Source organism: Hyla sarda, chromosome 1 (assembly GCF_029499605.1).
Source record: "Hyla sarda isolate aHylSar1 chromosome 1, aHylSar1.hap1, whole genome shotgun sequence".
NCBI classification, from domain to species: domain Eukaryota; kingdom Metazoa; phylum Chordata; class Amphibia; order Anura; family Hylidae; genus Hyla; species Hyla sarda.
This window is the reverse complement of record NC_079189.1, coordinates 236,053,490-236,067,977: the sequence shown is the minus strand read 5'-3', so window position 1 is coordinate 236,067,977 and position 14,488 is coordinate 236,053,490. Positions and strand designations below refer to the sequence as shown.

The 14,488-nt window shown below is 45.7% G+C and overlaps 2 protein-coding genes across 5 annotated transcripts in view; both read right to left on the bottom strand.

The window, feature by feature from the left end:
- The window catches only part of HGSNAT (heparan-alpha-glucosaminide N-acetyltransferase), a 55,918-nt gene extending 49,831 nt beyond the window's left edge, over positions 1 to 6,087 (bottom strand). Inside the window, exon 1 of one of the 2 annotated variants that reach the window (XM_056569064.1) lies at positions 5,557 to 6,087. In XM_056569064.1, coding sequence (XP_056425039.1) covers positions 5,557 to 5,674 — 118 coding nt within the window. In that variant the 5' untranslated portion in view covers positions 5,675 to 6,087. The remainder of the gene's footprint in view (positions 1 to 5,556) is intronic. The other variant, XM_056569058.1, reaches the window with a different exon arrangement.
- A 905-nt stretch (positions 6,088 to 6,992) lies between these two features.
- On the bottom strand, positions 6,993 to 12,572 carry POMK (protein O-mannose kinase). Of its 3 annotated transcripts, none has more exons than XM_056569051.1 (3): positions 12,473 to 12,572; positions 10,118 to 10,433; positions 6,993 to 8,523 (listed from the first exon to the last, which is right to left on the bottom strand). In XM_056569051.1, exons 2-3 carry the CDS (start codon positions 10,400 to 10,402, stop codon positions 7,750 to 7,752), a joined length of 1,059 nt encoding a protein of 352 aa, XP_056425026.1. In that variant the 5' UTR covers positions 10,403 to 10,433; positions 12,473 to 12,572; the 3' UTR covers positions 6,993 to 7,749. The 3 variants fall into 3 exon arrangements, with proteins under 3 accessions (XP_056425026.1, XP_056425022.1, XP_056425014.1); XM_056569047.1 differs by lacking the exon at positions 12,473 to 12,572 and adding an exon at positions 12,238 to 12,463 and having other exon boundaries at positions 6,994 to 8,523; XM_056569039.1 differs by lacking the exon at positions 12,473 to 12,572 and adding an exon at positions 12,221 to 12,463 and having other exon boundaries at positions 6,999 to 8,523.
- Positions 12,573 to 14,488: the final 1,916 nt, after the last annotated feature.

The following is a 14,488-nucleotide window of genomic DNA, read 5'->3' as shown; positions in this document are numbered from 1 at the left end:
TCAATTTCAAGAATCGAAGGTTGATTTGTTGTCTACTATAGCCAACTACTTGTATGGAGCCACTGTTACAAGACAATACATGTTCACGTCACTGGTTAGTGGTCTTATTACAGTTGATGTGTGTGTGCACAGCGGCAAAGTCTATTTTGAAAAGTTTAAATGGGCACTGTCAGATACAAAAACTTTTGATATGTTGTAAATCATGTATAACCAATATGTTTTGCATTTGCTTTCATTAGAAAACTTCCAGTATTTCATACTGATAAATCCAGTCAGAGCTGCCCCCCCCCCGCCTGCTTGGACACATACTAGTCCTGCTGTGTCCATGTGTCATCACCTATGTCATGGACACACTTCCTTGATTGACAACCGTGCAGGGGTCACAGCTGGAGGAAAAATGCTCCCACTCAGCTTGTGTCCCTCTATTGTCAGTGAGGAAAAGCTGGGAGTTGTAGTTTTGCTAATGCTAGGGGAGATGTGAGCAGACAGCATACTGGGGGAGGGGGCGGAGACCTGCACAGTGAGGCCACACCCCCTCCCTTTGAGAGGAATTAAGACTAGTGAGTTAAATTAAAAGTGTAATAAAAAAATAAAAGGTGATAGACACATAAAAATAGATGTACATGGTCAGGATTAGGTACTGAGTGATATGGCCGCTTACGATACCGTGACTTTCTTGCAGTTGTTGGAAGTCCCATAGACATGTAAATGATGTCTGGCTACTCCGTATCCAGATCACCATATAGTCTGCAAGCAAGTCACAGGATCAGAAGTGGCCCCGAGATTTTCGGACATATCCTGCCGCTGGGAGCATGATTAGAGGTACCTTTGAACATAATTATACTAAGGATCTATGAGACTAACAAAACAATGTTACCTTAATAAGGGAGGGGGGCGAGGGTGTTGAATGCAACTTAAAAAATGGGTCATTAAGTCAATGCTACAAATGCAAAAAACAAAGTACCATATTGTGAAGTCAATAACCATATGTGTTCCACAATAATAAAATTTTTATATGGATTATGGACAGGCATGGCCATTGTGCATAAAACATATTTCAAAGAGGAAATCATTTCTAGGACACTCCAAAATGAATTATGTGTTCCTTATTTCTCGATGAATGCGTGTCACTCATGTGAAAGGAGTTTCATCATGCAGAATAATTCAATAAAAGGGACTTTCATGTGTTTTGAACTGGTTAAAGGAGAAGGAATGGCAGTGGGAACTACACAGCTCAAAACAACTAAAGGGAACACAAACAACACAATGTAACTCCAAGTCAATGTCCACTCAGGAAGAAACACTGATTGATAATCAAATTCACATGCTGTTGTGCAAATGAAACAGAACACAGGTGGAAGTTATAGGCAATTAGCAAGACACCCCCAATAAAGGAGTGGTTCTGCAGGTGGTGGCCACAGACCACTTCTCAGTTCCTATGCTTCCTGGCTGATGTTTAGGTCACTTTTGAATGCTGGCGGTGCTTTCACTCTAGTGGTAGCATGAGACGGAGTCTACAACCCACACAAGTGGCTGAGGTAGTGCAGCTCATTTGACTCCATATCCAGACCTCCATGGGTTGATAAATTTGATTTCCATTGATAATTTTTGAGTGATTTTGTTGTCAGCACATTCAACTATGTAAAGATGAAAGTATTTCATACGATTAGTTATCTTAGTGTTCCCTTTATTTTTTTTGAGCAGTGTATTTATTTGCTTTCTTTTCAGGGATGGAACCCGATGCGAAACAGGTTTCAGAACCGACAGTACTAAAAAAAATATATATTAACCCCCTCCACACTGGAAAATACTGTAGATGGTATTAAAGTACAGACTGTTGGTCAGATTCTAATGTCCATGAAGACATACCGACTGACTATCTACTGAGTGGCATTTTACCTGTCTCATCTGGTTGTCAGAGGTGACTGTCAGCTTAAAATGGGCATGGCAATGGAGAAACAATGAAAAATAGAGGTTTATGCTTGTGGACAGCCAAAGGCATAGATTTTATGCTTGGTCTAAGCTCTGTTCACATATGTCACTGTTGCCTCCAGGTGCTAGATCTCTGTTGCATGACTGATATTAAAGGGGTATTCCATGAAAAAAAAATTTTTTCATATCAACTGGCTCCAGAAAGTTAAACAGATTTGTAAATTACTTACATTAAAAAATCTTAATCCTTCCCGTACTTATCAGCTGCTGAATTTGAGTTCTTTTCTGTCTGACAACAGTGCTCTTTCCTGACACCTCTGTCTGTCTCAGGAACTGTCCAGAGCAGGATAGGTTTGCTATTGGGATTTGCTGCTACTCTGGACAGTTCTGACATGGACAGAGGAGACCGCAGTGAGCACTGTGGTCAGACAAAAGAACAACTCAACTTCAGTAGCTGATAAGTACTGGAAGGATTAAGATTTTTTTAATAGAAGTCATTTACAAATCTGTTTCACTTTCTGGAGCCAGTTTATATGAAAAAAAAATACATATGTTTATTCATGGAATACCCTTTTAATGGATCCTGTTTTAAAATGTAAGAATGTTCTTACGACAATTATGCTTGACAGATCATAGAATGCATGTTTCCAAAAATAGTGGATTGATTTAGAAGCAGTTGTCCATCCTAAGGTGGCAGTCGGACCGCAGCGTGGCAGACCGCAGTGACGGGCGCCCCAAGAGACTGTATCAGACATGCCTTTATTGTGAGGCATCAACTTTGAGTGGTCAGGCACAATACATATGGCCGTCATTGGACTATAGCCCGGACTGAGGGGCATTACCATCAATGTTAATTAGTTCCTTGAGAAACCCCAGCAACAAAGGGGAGGGGAACGCGTCGGAACAGAATAAACAGAATTACTGTAAAGTAGTTTCTTTTTAATTATATGGACGTGGTGTTTAATCCAGTGCGGAGTACTATATAGGCATAATTGGGTGGCCTATAGCCTGTTGCTTCTATGTTTTAATAGGGGTCATTTTTAACGCATATCATAAATGTTATATTTTAAAGGGAGGTCTTTGTCCAGACCATAAAAAGTACAATGACGCAGGAGCTTTTTAACCTTTTAGCTGATGGCAAGGAGATCTAGACACAGAGGTCATTCTGAATAACCTACTGCCCATAAGTGGTGCTCTGAAAAGCTAAGTACTGTAGAAGACACACAGGGATCTTTATGGTTTATTGACGTTTGTTAATGGTCCCTATCAAGTGTATGGGAGTGTTTACACCTTAAAGGGGTAGTCCATGAAAAAACAACTTATCTCCTATCCACAGGATAAGTGTTTGATCATGAGGGGTCCGACCACTCAGGTCTCTTTGTTGCGTCAATAGAAATGACTGGAGTATGTGCTTTCTGTAGCATGCACTCCTTTCAGAAAGCCAGGGCGCCAGTTAGGAGATCGCTGAGGATCATGGTCCGAACCCCCTGATCAAACATTTATCCCCTATCCTGTGAATAGGGAAAAAGTCATTTTATGCCGGACTACTCCTTTAAGGTTTGTTATTGAAATGATGGTATACAAAGCCAATAACCGAATTGGAGGAAACATGAAGGAAAGAAGGAGACATCTATGTTCGAATCCAGTCCTGGCTTTGTATCCCATAATTCCAATTGTGAACACAGGCTCATGATGGTTACAAGAGATGAGCGAACTTACAGTAAATTCGATTCGTCACGAACTTCTCGGCTCGGCAGTTGATGCTTTTCCTGCATAAATTAGTTCAGCTTTCAGGTGCTCCGGTGGGCTGGAGACTCTTTCCTAGGACTGTATCCACCTTTTCCAGCCCACCGGAGCACATAAAAGCAGAACTAATTTACGCAGGAAAAGTCATCAACTGCTGAGCCGAGAAGTTTGTGACTAATCGAATTTACTGTAAGTTCGCTCATCTCTAATGGTTACATATAGGGCTGGTATGACCAAATGTGTGAATCACAGTATTTTTTAAACTTTTGGCGGTTGAAAGGTATATAAACAGTATTTCCTAGCCCCCCCCATATTAATTATCAGCCCACATCCCCATCAGGGGAAAATACCGTACTCACATATCACCCGCAAGCGCTACCCTCTTCGTCCTGCTTGTTGCGGCCGCCGGCACTGGCACTCTATCTATACTGTGCGGCATCCCTATGCCCGGGCTGCACAAGGTAAACAAAATAAACTTTAACGCACCTACGTCAGACTTACGCTGGGGACAGGAACGTCGGAGAGCCGTCAGCCTATCACCGGCCGCAGCGATGTTCCACCTCAGCCGGTGATAGGATGAGCCCACTGTCATGTCAGGAGCTCTGGACGGCTTCTTACATGACAGTGCGCTTAGCCTATCACCAGCCGAGGCGGAACATCACTGCGGACGGTGATAGGCTGAAGGCTCTCCGACGTTCCTGTCCCCAGGAAACAAGGGAGGCCGGTACCGGACCAATGGGAGGTGAGTTAAAGTTTATTTTGTTTATTTTTTGCAGCCCGGGCATAGGGATACCGCACAGTATAGAGCAGTGGTCTCCAACCTGCGGACCTCCAGATGTTGCATAACTACAACTCCCAGCATGCCCGGACAGCCAATGGCTGTCTGGGCATGCTGGGAGTTGTAGTTTTGCAACATCTGGAGGTCTGCAGGTTGGAGACCACTGGTATAGAGTGTCAGCACAACAGACAGGATGAGGAGGGCAGCGCATGCGGGTGACATGTGAGTAGTACCCTGATGGGGACAGCGCAGCACTGGGCTATTAATTGGGGGGGGCAGAACAGCGCTCGCAGGTCACATATGATTAGTTCTCCGATGTGGGGACAGCACAGTGCTGGGCTGATAATTCATTAATTCCTGAGGGGGAGGGGCCCAACCGGTATTGCGGTAGGGGTTAAAATTCATATAGTGCAGCACAAAAATGTCGGTATTCAGTATGAACTGGTATACCCCCCAGCCCTAGCTTCATAGGATGATGTCCATCCTGTACCCTACATACTATGCTACTTCAGCATCAGTAAGTGATGTTTTGAGCCCCCCTATGTATACATCATCTCCATGCCCCAACAATGTAACCAAATGTATCAGGTTTTTCTCTTTTCAAATATTATTGAAATTTCAGGATCTGCCAACTTCTTCTTTTACTAGAAAACAAATGTATTCTTCAGAATAGGAAAAACATGAGTAATACCTTCTATAAACTCCCATTCTATGGAAAGTGTTCCCGCCATTATTGCCATTGCATTATAACCCCAGATACAATGTTTACATGCCTGTGTGACAACAATCCGTAAACAAACATCTTCATGTATCGTGACTGGACAAAGGGGCAAATCTATCAATACCGCTGCTGTGGAAAAGTTAACCAGTTGCCCGTAGCCACCAATCCGGGCACTAATTTATTTTTTTAAGACATCTGAAAAATAAAAGCCATCTGATTGGTTGCTATGGGCAACTGGTCAACTTTTCCTCTACTTAGGTTTTGATAAACCCCCCGAGTGCACCCTGGCATCATATTCCATAATGTATTCCAATGATACATAATGTAGAACTTCTCTTTGGAGGAAAGGACATACCTAGTATGAGGGGAGAGCACTTACTGTTTGCCTGCTGGCTGCTGATGGAGGAGCTGGTACAGCTGACCAGCAGGATTAGGCTCAGGGTGGACACCAGGCACAAGCAGTGGGCAGGGGCACAGGTGGGCCATGCCAGCTCCATCCTTCTCCCGCTGTCACCGGCGCTCTCCTCGCTTTTCGGCTTTTTCCACCTCTTCTTCCGCCTCCCCCTCCGTTTTCTCACTTCCTCTCTCTTTTCCAGGGTTTTCTCGGCGTGAGGATCCCTGCACCCGAGCTGAGAACACTGCTTCGTATGATTGTATCATCCACTAGAACAGATCCTTAAAGCCGTACACACAACCGGCCATCAGCACCGAGCACACTGCTGTCTGTTTGTGTCTATTCCCAGCCTGCTTCTATTGGTACATTCCTGCGCTCCACCGCGGCTGTCATTCCCGCTCCACCTTAAAAGTCACATGATCTACCCAGAGCTGCCGCAGCCGGGGAACGGCCAGCAGCCAATCACAGAACAGACACACCATGGGAGGGTGACTGTGGCGGACAATCATTGAAGACCTACTGAAATCAGAGCACACAGCTGCCATTCCCCTAAAGGTGGAGAAGCCATGTTTGCACCACGTGGCCAGGAACGCTGTTAGCAGGTCCAGGCGCAGGTGTAGCAGTTTGGAAAGTAAAAGCTGTCAGTGCATTACTACTTAAATCCGACCGCGCATAGTTGGCAATGTCTGCGGAGCAGATTCTGCCAAACCTTGGAGCCAGTTTAATGTTCTGGCGGAATTTTGTGATCGGAAATTCTGACCATAAAATACTGCAGTGTGTATGGGTTCACAGAAAACCCATTCACCTGCATGTTAAGCTTAATGCAGCGGAAATCCTGAGCAGAATTCTGGTTGGAAATTGTGTGAACCCGGCCTAAATCTCCATACGCCACTATGATAAATAGGCCCTAGGACTGCAGCAGCCCTGTGTGGGCATCTCAGTCATGTTGCTGAGTATGACCCTACCTTTAGGGTACATTCCCACACGGCGTATTTGCTGCGTATTTGCTGCTGCGTATTTTATTTTCTCTGTTGAAGTCAATGGGTAGGAAAATACGCAGCACCAAATACGCAGCAAATACGCAGCAAAATACGCCGTGTGGGAACGTACCCTTAAAAGGGAATCTGTCGTCAGTATCACCTGCACAAATCTGTTGATACAGGGTTAGGCTGCATTTCCACTTGGCAGTTTTATTTTATTTTTTGTTTTGTTTTAGAAAACTCCCATTGAAATTTTTAAGCCAAAGCCAGAAGTAAATAAAAAAAGGAATGAGAAATCATACTTACATGTCTCTGTTCTGCTGTAATCTTCAGACTTCTGGATATGGTAAAGAAAAGCTTGCCGCATGGGGGGCATTCCCAAGCCCCCTGTGCAAGGTGACGTCCGCTGTTCTGAAGATCTGCCTTCTTTATTGCCATGCCTCCTCTGTCTGTTCTGAGTTTACTATGCTGCGGAATGAAGCTACAGCATGACAGCTGTGGTCGCAGCTACTGCGCATGCAGAAGAGAGTAGTTATGCTGCAGAGTGAAGTTCCATTCTGAAGCATGGCAGGTTCAAGAGGGAGAAGGTGTGACAATGAAGCCAGCGTGCACAGATCTTCAGAACTCCCAAGAACCCTCCAAGCTCCTCATTACCATATCCAGAAGACTTGGGATTACAGAAGAACAGAGCCAAGGACAGATCGGTGAGTACGATTTTTGTCAGTGTCACCCACACTTTAACCCTGTACAAACAGGTTAGTGCGTGTGATACTGATGACACATTTCCTGTCCTGATTTTTTTTATTTCAGTCTTTGCTTTGTTCCTTTTATCCCCCCTTGTACAGTATATATCACCTATTTCTGAGCCTAAACTAGAAAACATGACCTGAACTTTTTATACTCTTAAGTAACTTGAATTTATTGACAGCTATCATCTGAACAGTTGTGTTTCTGACATGCTCAGCTTTAAAAAACCATGTTAAAAAATAAATAAAAAAATAAAAAAGCCTAGTTTGGAACAATGTCACCAATAAACACTGCACTGAACAGAATGCTGACTTTTCTAGCTTGTGTTTTCAGTCTTATTTATTGTGCATAAACCCATTGAATAGATTGCTGGCTGGAACGTGTAGTACAAAAAATAACAAACAGTTAAAACAATAGAACAACACTGAAGTAGAACAGTCGCATTTGCACACTACAGCATGTCTCTAGCATCTGACACAGATAACTCCTTCATGAGTAATGTCATAATTCTCTTGTATGTGTCCAAAATGGTCTGTGCTGACGGTCTCTCCACTGGGTTCTCCTTTTTACACTCTCTATGGATAAGAAACAAGTGAAAGCGAACAATGTCACTGCCCTCCACATGACCCAGGAGATAATCAGTCACTGCGGGGATCTTCCATATGTCAGTCTTCTCATCATATGGCGGCATTAGATCATTACTAAACTCCTTTTCGGGCCCATATGGCCACAATTGTTCTGGAGCAACAAAACTTCCAGTAATTTCTCGTGGACCACATTTGACAAAAACTCCTTTTTCTTTTTCGACCAGAGGTAGGGCATCCAAATCATTTGCCACCAAGTGGAAGTCACTTGTTAGCAGGTACTGAGATAGTACTTTGTCCAAATCATTGGAGTCGCACATCACCAGTACACCAAGGGGACTGTTGTGCAGGTAGCGGATAATACTGACATAGTCTATGGCCAGTTCTAGGCGATTTTGCCACGTGTTAAAGTTTTTGTATTTAGGAAGGTTAAATGTGTCGTCCAAATTTTTCAAAGATCCCAAAGGGTGATACTCAGTTAATATACTGTAATTTTCCTCACAATAACCCACAAGAGTAACTACATGCCTACTCTGTAGGGACTGCAACATTCGTAATCCATGTAGAAAATCCTCTTGTAGATCAGGTACTGTAAGATGGGACAGAGCCACTTTCATTTCTTTCCACTCTGATAAATACACCTAAAACAGAAATAAATTAAATACTATTACTCATTATAAAAGTCAATACTGTTGTTGCTTCAACCATACGGGGGGAATTTCCTTACTTGCTAATATAAAGTTACAGCCAAACCCATTGGTTTTTAATTTTAACTGTAAACTGATTGGTTGCTATGGGCAACTGCGCCACTCTTCCTCAACACGGGTTTTGATAAACCTCCTCTTTAATAGTCTATCACAGAGATCTTTGAAGCTTAGGTACTCCGGTGGAAAACTTTTTTTTTTTTTTTTTTAATCAACTGATGCCAGGAAGTTAAACAGATGTGTAAATTACTTTATTAAAAAATCTTAATCTTTCCAGTACTTATTAGTGGCTGTATACTACAGAGGAAATTATTTTCTTTTTGGATTTCTTTTTTGTCTGACCACAGTGCTCTCTGCTGACACCTCTGTCCATGTCAGGAACTGTCCAGAACAGGAGAAAATCGCCATAGCAAACCTATGCTGCTCTGGACAGTTCCTGACACGGACAGAGGTGTCAGCAGAGAGCACTGTGGACATCCAAAAAGAAAAGAACTTCCTCTGGAGAATCCTTTGGCTAACAGCGAAGTGCCGACTCGGCCGGAGATAGGCTGAGCGGCAGTGTGACGTTTTCGGCCCCGGCACCTGCTGCCAGGGCCGAAAACGTCACACTGCCACTCAGCCTATCGCCGGCCGAGTCGGCACTTCGCTTCGGCCGGTGATTGGCTGAGTGCAGTATGACTCGCTGACCACCGGCAACCAGGAAGAGGTTCGCGACAGAGACCGGAGCGGGTTACCGGAGGCACCGGGGGAGTGAAGGAAGGTATGTATCTTTTTTTTTTTTTTTTTACTGCCGGCAGTATGGGGGACAATTTTTTTATTCTGGAGTTCTCCTTTAAAGGAGTTAAGGTCAAAGATGTGATCCGGCTAGATTATTAGTTCCAGCGTGGAAAAATGCAGGCCATTCTGGGCAGTACAGTTGCCAAGGCAACCAAGTTCTGTGCATGAGTCCTCTTCATCCGAAAAACACTTGTGCAAGAAACTTTGCAAAGCGTGGTATGGTGTAGAGCTTACGGGGAAGATTTATCAAAACCTGTGCAGAGGAAAAGTGGTGCAGTTGCCCATAGCAACCAATCAGATCGCTTCTTTCATTTTTAAAAAGGCCTCTGATAAATGAAAGAAGCAATCTGATTGGTTGCTATCAGCAACTGGTCAACTTTTCCTCTACACAGGTTTTAATAAATCTCCCCCATATGTCTCTACACCCTGGGACTGAAGATCATGCAGGCTCACAACTTTGGACTTAAACTTTAATAGAACAGTTCCAATAGTTTTGGCCTGACGACAGGGATGTGTCAGAGAGATGGACCCATAGCTAATGCCGGACATCATTGATCACGGTGATGCCCAGAATTAACTCTTAAGACGCCGCAATCATCTAAAATGTTAATAAGCTACTTCAGACTGCTCAACAGTGCAAAAAAAAAAAAAAGAATCAATGTACAAAAAATTTGCACTAAATAACTTCCACAAAACAGCCGGGAATCCAATGATAAATCTCCCCCAAAATTCTCAAAAATGTTAAAACAATCACCTTTTTGACAGCACCTTCCCCCACAAGCTTTAGTCTTCGGACTTCCTTATTTATACCATCGCAGGTCAGCCATGCGGAGCAATTCTTCATGTTGCCAATCTTGAAGTAACCTTGAGGACAAGTAGTGGGATCTGCATATGGGTAACTAGTTGACACATAGACGTGCTCAAGGTATACGTAGAGCAGGACATTTATGGACACCACTGTGAATAGCAGCAGGATTATAAGCAGCAGAAGACAATTCCAGTTGCTGTTCTTTTTACTACCATGATATTTTTTCTCCATTCTACTCTGTATTAGAAGATCTTGTTACATCCTAAAATGGAGGGGAAAAAAGAAAGAAAAGAAAATGTTAAAAAACACAATAAGAAAGTATCAAAGTGATATCTGAGCCTGGGGATGAGATACACGTGAGCGGTGATACACATAGTATGTTCCTTTTTGCTTATGAGAGTGCCCAGCTCATTGAACACAATGAATGGTGATGCATACCCGACAGCAGCAGTCTCCAAACTGTGGACCCCCAACTGTTGCAAAACTACAACTCCCTGCATGCCCTGTTTGCAGACCACTGCCCTAAAGTGTACCCAGTAGTGCTTGGTGGTATGACCAAAAATGTGTATCACAGTATTTTCCAAACTTATGGCGGTTTCACAGTATTTTTTTTCCACCCATTTCCCGTTTACCACCATACTTACCACCCCACCCACCCCCCCCCCCGCTTGAATGAATTATCAGCCGCAGTGCGCTGGGGAACTAATCATATATGACCCGCGGGCGCTGTCCTGCTTTTCCTCCCCCCCCACCACCGAATGAATGAACTATCAGCCACACTGCGATGGGGAACTAATCATATATGACCCGCGGGCGCTGTCCTGCTTTTCCTCCCCCCCCCCACCACCGAATGAATGAACTATCAGCCACACTGCGATGGGGAACTAATCATATATGACCCGCGGGCGCTGTCCTGCTTTTCCTCCCCCCCCCCCCATCACCACCGAATGAATGAACTATCAGCCACAATGCGATGGGGAACTAATCATATATGGCCCGCGTGCGCTGTCCTGCTCCCCCCCCCCCCCCTCGAATGATTGAACTATCAGCTGCAGCACTGTCCCCACATCGGGGGACTAATCATGTTACCCGCAGGCGCTGATCTCCTTTTCCTCCTGTGAGCCGCGATGAACCGGTATATCACCCAGTACTAGTACCCAGTGCCACTCCTTTGCCACTGGGAAAAGAAGGGAAAACATGTCTTAGGCTGGGTTCACACTACAGTTTGTAACTCCGGTTCCCGTATACGGCTGGGAGGAGGGGTGGGCGGGGCTTAATCGCGGCGCCCGCACTCAGCCATATTCGGGATCCGTAGTTAATGTATGTCTATGAGCCGACCAGAGTGAACCGCAGCCTGGTCGGCTGCGTTTTCCGCCGTATGCGGTTTCCCGACCGCAGGCAAAAACGTGGTCGACGACGTTTTTGCCTTCGGTCGGGAAACCGCATACGGCCGAAAACACAGCCGACCGGAGGCTGCGGTTCACTCCGGTCGGCTCATAGACATACATTAACTACGGATCCCGAATATGGCTGAGTGCGGGCGCCGCGATTAAGCCCCGCCCACCCCTCCTCCCAGCCGTATACGGGAACCGTAGTTACAAACCGTAGTGTGAACCCAGCCTAAGCCATCCAACCTATAAGCACTGAGATTACTGCTCCATCATCAGCTAGAGTACCCCGTAAGGGTACGTTCACACTATTAGGATCCTGAGCAGATTTGATGCGCAGGATTAGTAACTGCAGGTTAGAAGCTGTGCTCAGTCATTTAGTTTACCTTGAAATCTGCAGCAGAAAATCCTGCGCATCAAATCTGCGTACATGTGAACATACCCTAAAGCAGTGGTCTCCAACCTGCGGACCTCCAGATGTTGCAAAACTACAACTCCCAGCATGCCCGGACAGCCGTTGGCTGTCCGGGCATGCTGGGAGTTGTAGTTTTGCAACATCTGGAGGTCCGCAGGTTGGAGACCACTACCCTAAAGCATTAGCCCAGCACCCCCAAAAACAATGACTCTATGCCCACTATAGAATAATACATAAATCACTAACCAAGTAGTAACAGCTGCAGAGTGAGACTGTGATATAGATATATGGTGCCCGGGGATCCGGCTTATGAGATGGCATTGACAGGATCCGCTTCAGATCAATCACAAGAAGCGCACTATGTATACAGAGCCATTACACAGGTTCATAGATCGGGGTTTGTACGGATAGATTTGTATGCAGCGGTTAAGCAGTCAGTCTCCAGTCATAATACACATGCGCACATTGCTAGGAGCTGACCCTACAGGGCTCCCGTACCGGTTCTTTGTCATGTGTCACACAGGTGACAGGGCGCAGCTATTCGCACCTATACGGTAAAGGAGCAGTAGCTTCCTAGACTTTCCAAGGACCTGGATGACATCATGATCACATGACATTCTGTTGTTCACGTGACCTGGTTGTTGTTGTTGAGTGATGCCGCAGTTTACTCGTATGATGTGTTTGGCCTCTGGAGGGGGCTGTTGTCCCGTGTATGACTGTATGCAATGAACCATACCTGTTAGCTATTACTACACTGACCTTCTGCTCAGCAGAAACACATGGGAACAATACAAACCCATGACCCAAGTCCCCCACACTGCGACAGGACCCCTCTACAGCACTGGCTGTACATGTAAACTAGACTTATCCTCGCCAGGATGCGTGGTCCTTTAGTCCCTACCTGAGCTTCCACGTCTGGAGAAATTGAGGGAAAGTTAATAAAAATAAAAGTGTAGAGGAAAAGTGGTGCAGTGGCCCGTAGCAACTAATCAGATTTTGTTTTATTTTTTAAAAGGTCTCTGAAAAATGAAGAAACTGAATTGCAATGGATGACTGCACCACTTTTCCTCTACACAGGTTTTGATAAATCTCCCTCAGTGTGCTGGCAACTCAGACGTAAGGCTCCAGTACGGTGTCCATTTTAGGACATCGTCAGCCGTAACTCCGTCCTCCGTTAAGTGAAACGGCGTCCTGCCTCCTCCCTCGGGCCAATCTCCGTCAGGGGTCAGCCGCAACTCCCTCTTCCCTCCTTTGTCATCCTAAAGTCTCTCATCCAAAACTCTGTCATCCCTCAGACAAAAAACGTTCTCGCCGTGTAGCTGAGCCTAGTCAGTGTTGGCTCTCTGCTATACAGATTCTGCTGTACACGCTTACGGTGTCCATTTTAGGACATCGTCAAACGTAACTCCGTCCTCCGTCAGGTGAAACGATGTCCCGCCTCCTCCCCCGAGCCAATCTCCATCAGGCGTCAGACACATCTCCCTCCTTTGTACTCCTAAAGTCTCTCACCCGAAACTCCGTCATCCCTCAGACAAAAAACGTTCTCGCCGTGTAGCAGAGCCGAGTCAGTGTTGGCTCTCTGCTATACGGGTTCTGCTGTACACGCTTACAGTGTCCATTTTAGGACATCGTCAAACGTAACTCCGTCCTCTGTCAGGTGAAACGATGTCCCGCCTCCTCCCTCGGGCCAATCTCCGTCAGGCGTCAGACGCATCTCCCTCCTTTGTCATCCTAAAGTCTCTCATCCGAAACTCCGTCATCCATCAGACGAAAAACTTTCCTGGCGTGTAGCAGAGCTGAGTCAGTGTCGGCTCTCTGCTATAGGGGTTCTGCTGTACACGCTATTCAGTGTCAGCTCTGCTATACAGACTCTTTAGCACATGTACTGTCTGTAGTATACACGTGCATATCTCAGTTTCAGCTCGGATGGAACATGTCCGCTATTCTGACAAAAGGCAAAATGGAGGAACATGACGGTAGTGTGAAAGAAACCTAAGACAGGCTGTCCTTAACCCCTTAAGGACCAAGGGCGTACAGGTACACCCTTGGTCCTGCTCTCCTGATATAACGCGGGGTTACACAGTAACCCCGCGTCATATCGCGGCGGGCCCGGCGTCATAGTGAAGCCGGGACCCGCCTCTAATAGCGCGCGGCGCCGCGTGCTATTAACCCTTTAGCCGCGCACTCAGAGCTGAGCCGCGCAGCTAAAAGTGAAACCGAAAGTGGCCGGCTAGCTCAGTCGGGCTGTTCGGGATAGCCGCGGCTAATCGCGGCATCCCGAACAGCTTACAGGACAGCGGGAGGGCCCCTACCTGCCTCCTCGCTGTCCGATCGCCGAATGACTGCTCAGTGCCTGAGATCCAGGCATGAGCAGTCATGCGGCAGAATCGTTGATCACTGGTTTCTTATGAGAAACCAGTGATCAATGATGAAGATCAGTGTGTGCAGTGTTATAGGTCCCTATGTAGCAGAGCCGAGTCAGTGTTGGCTCTCTGCTATACAGATTCTGCTGTA

Excerpts from the sequence above, each read along its gene's own strand:
- POMK (XM_056569051.1), bottom strand. The coding sequence starts at position 10,402 with ATGGAGAAAAAATATCATGGTAGTAAAAAGAACAGCAACTGGAATTGT. Across the intron at positions 8,524-10,117 it reads GGGAAGGTGCTGTCAAAAAG|GTGTATTTATCAGAGTGGAA; the intron begins GTGATTGTTTTA and ends TTTCTGTTTTAG.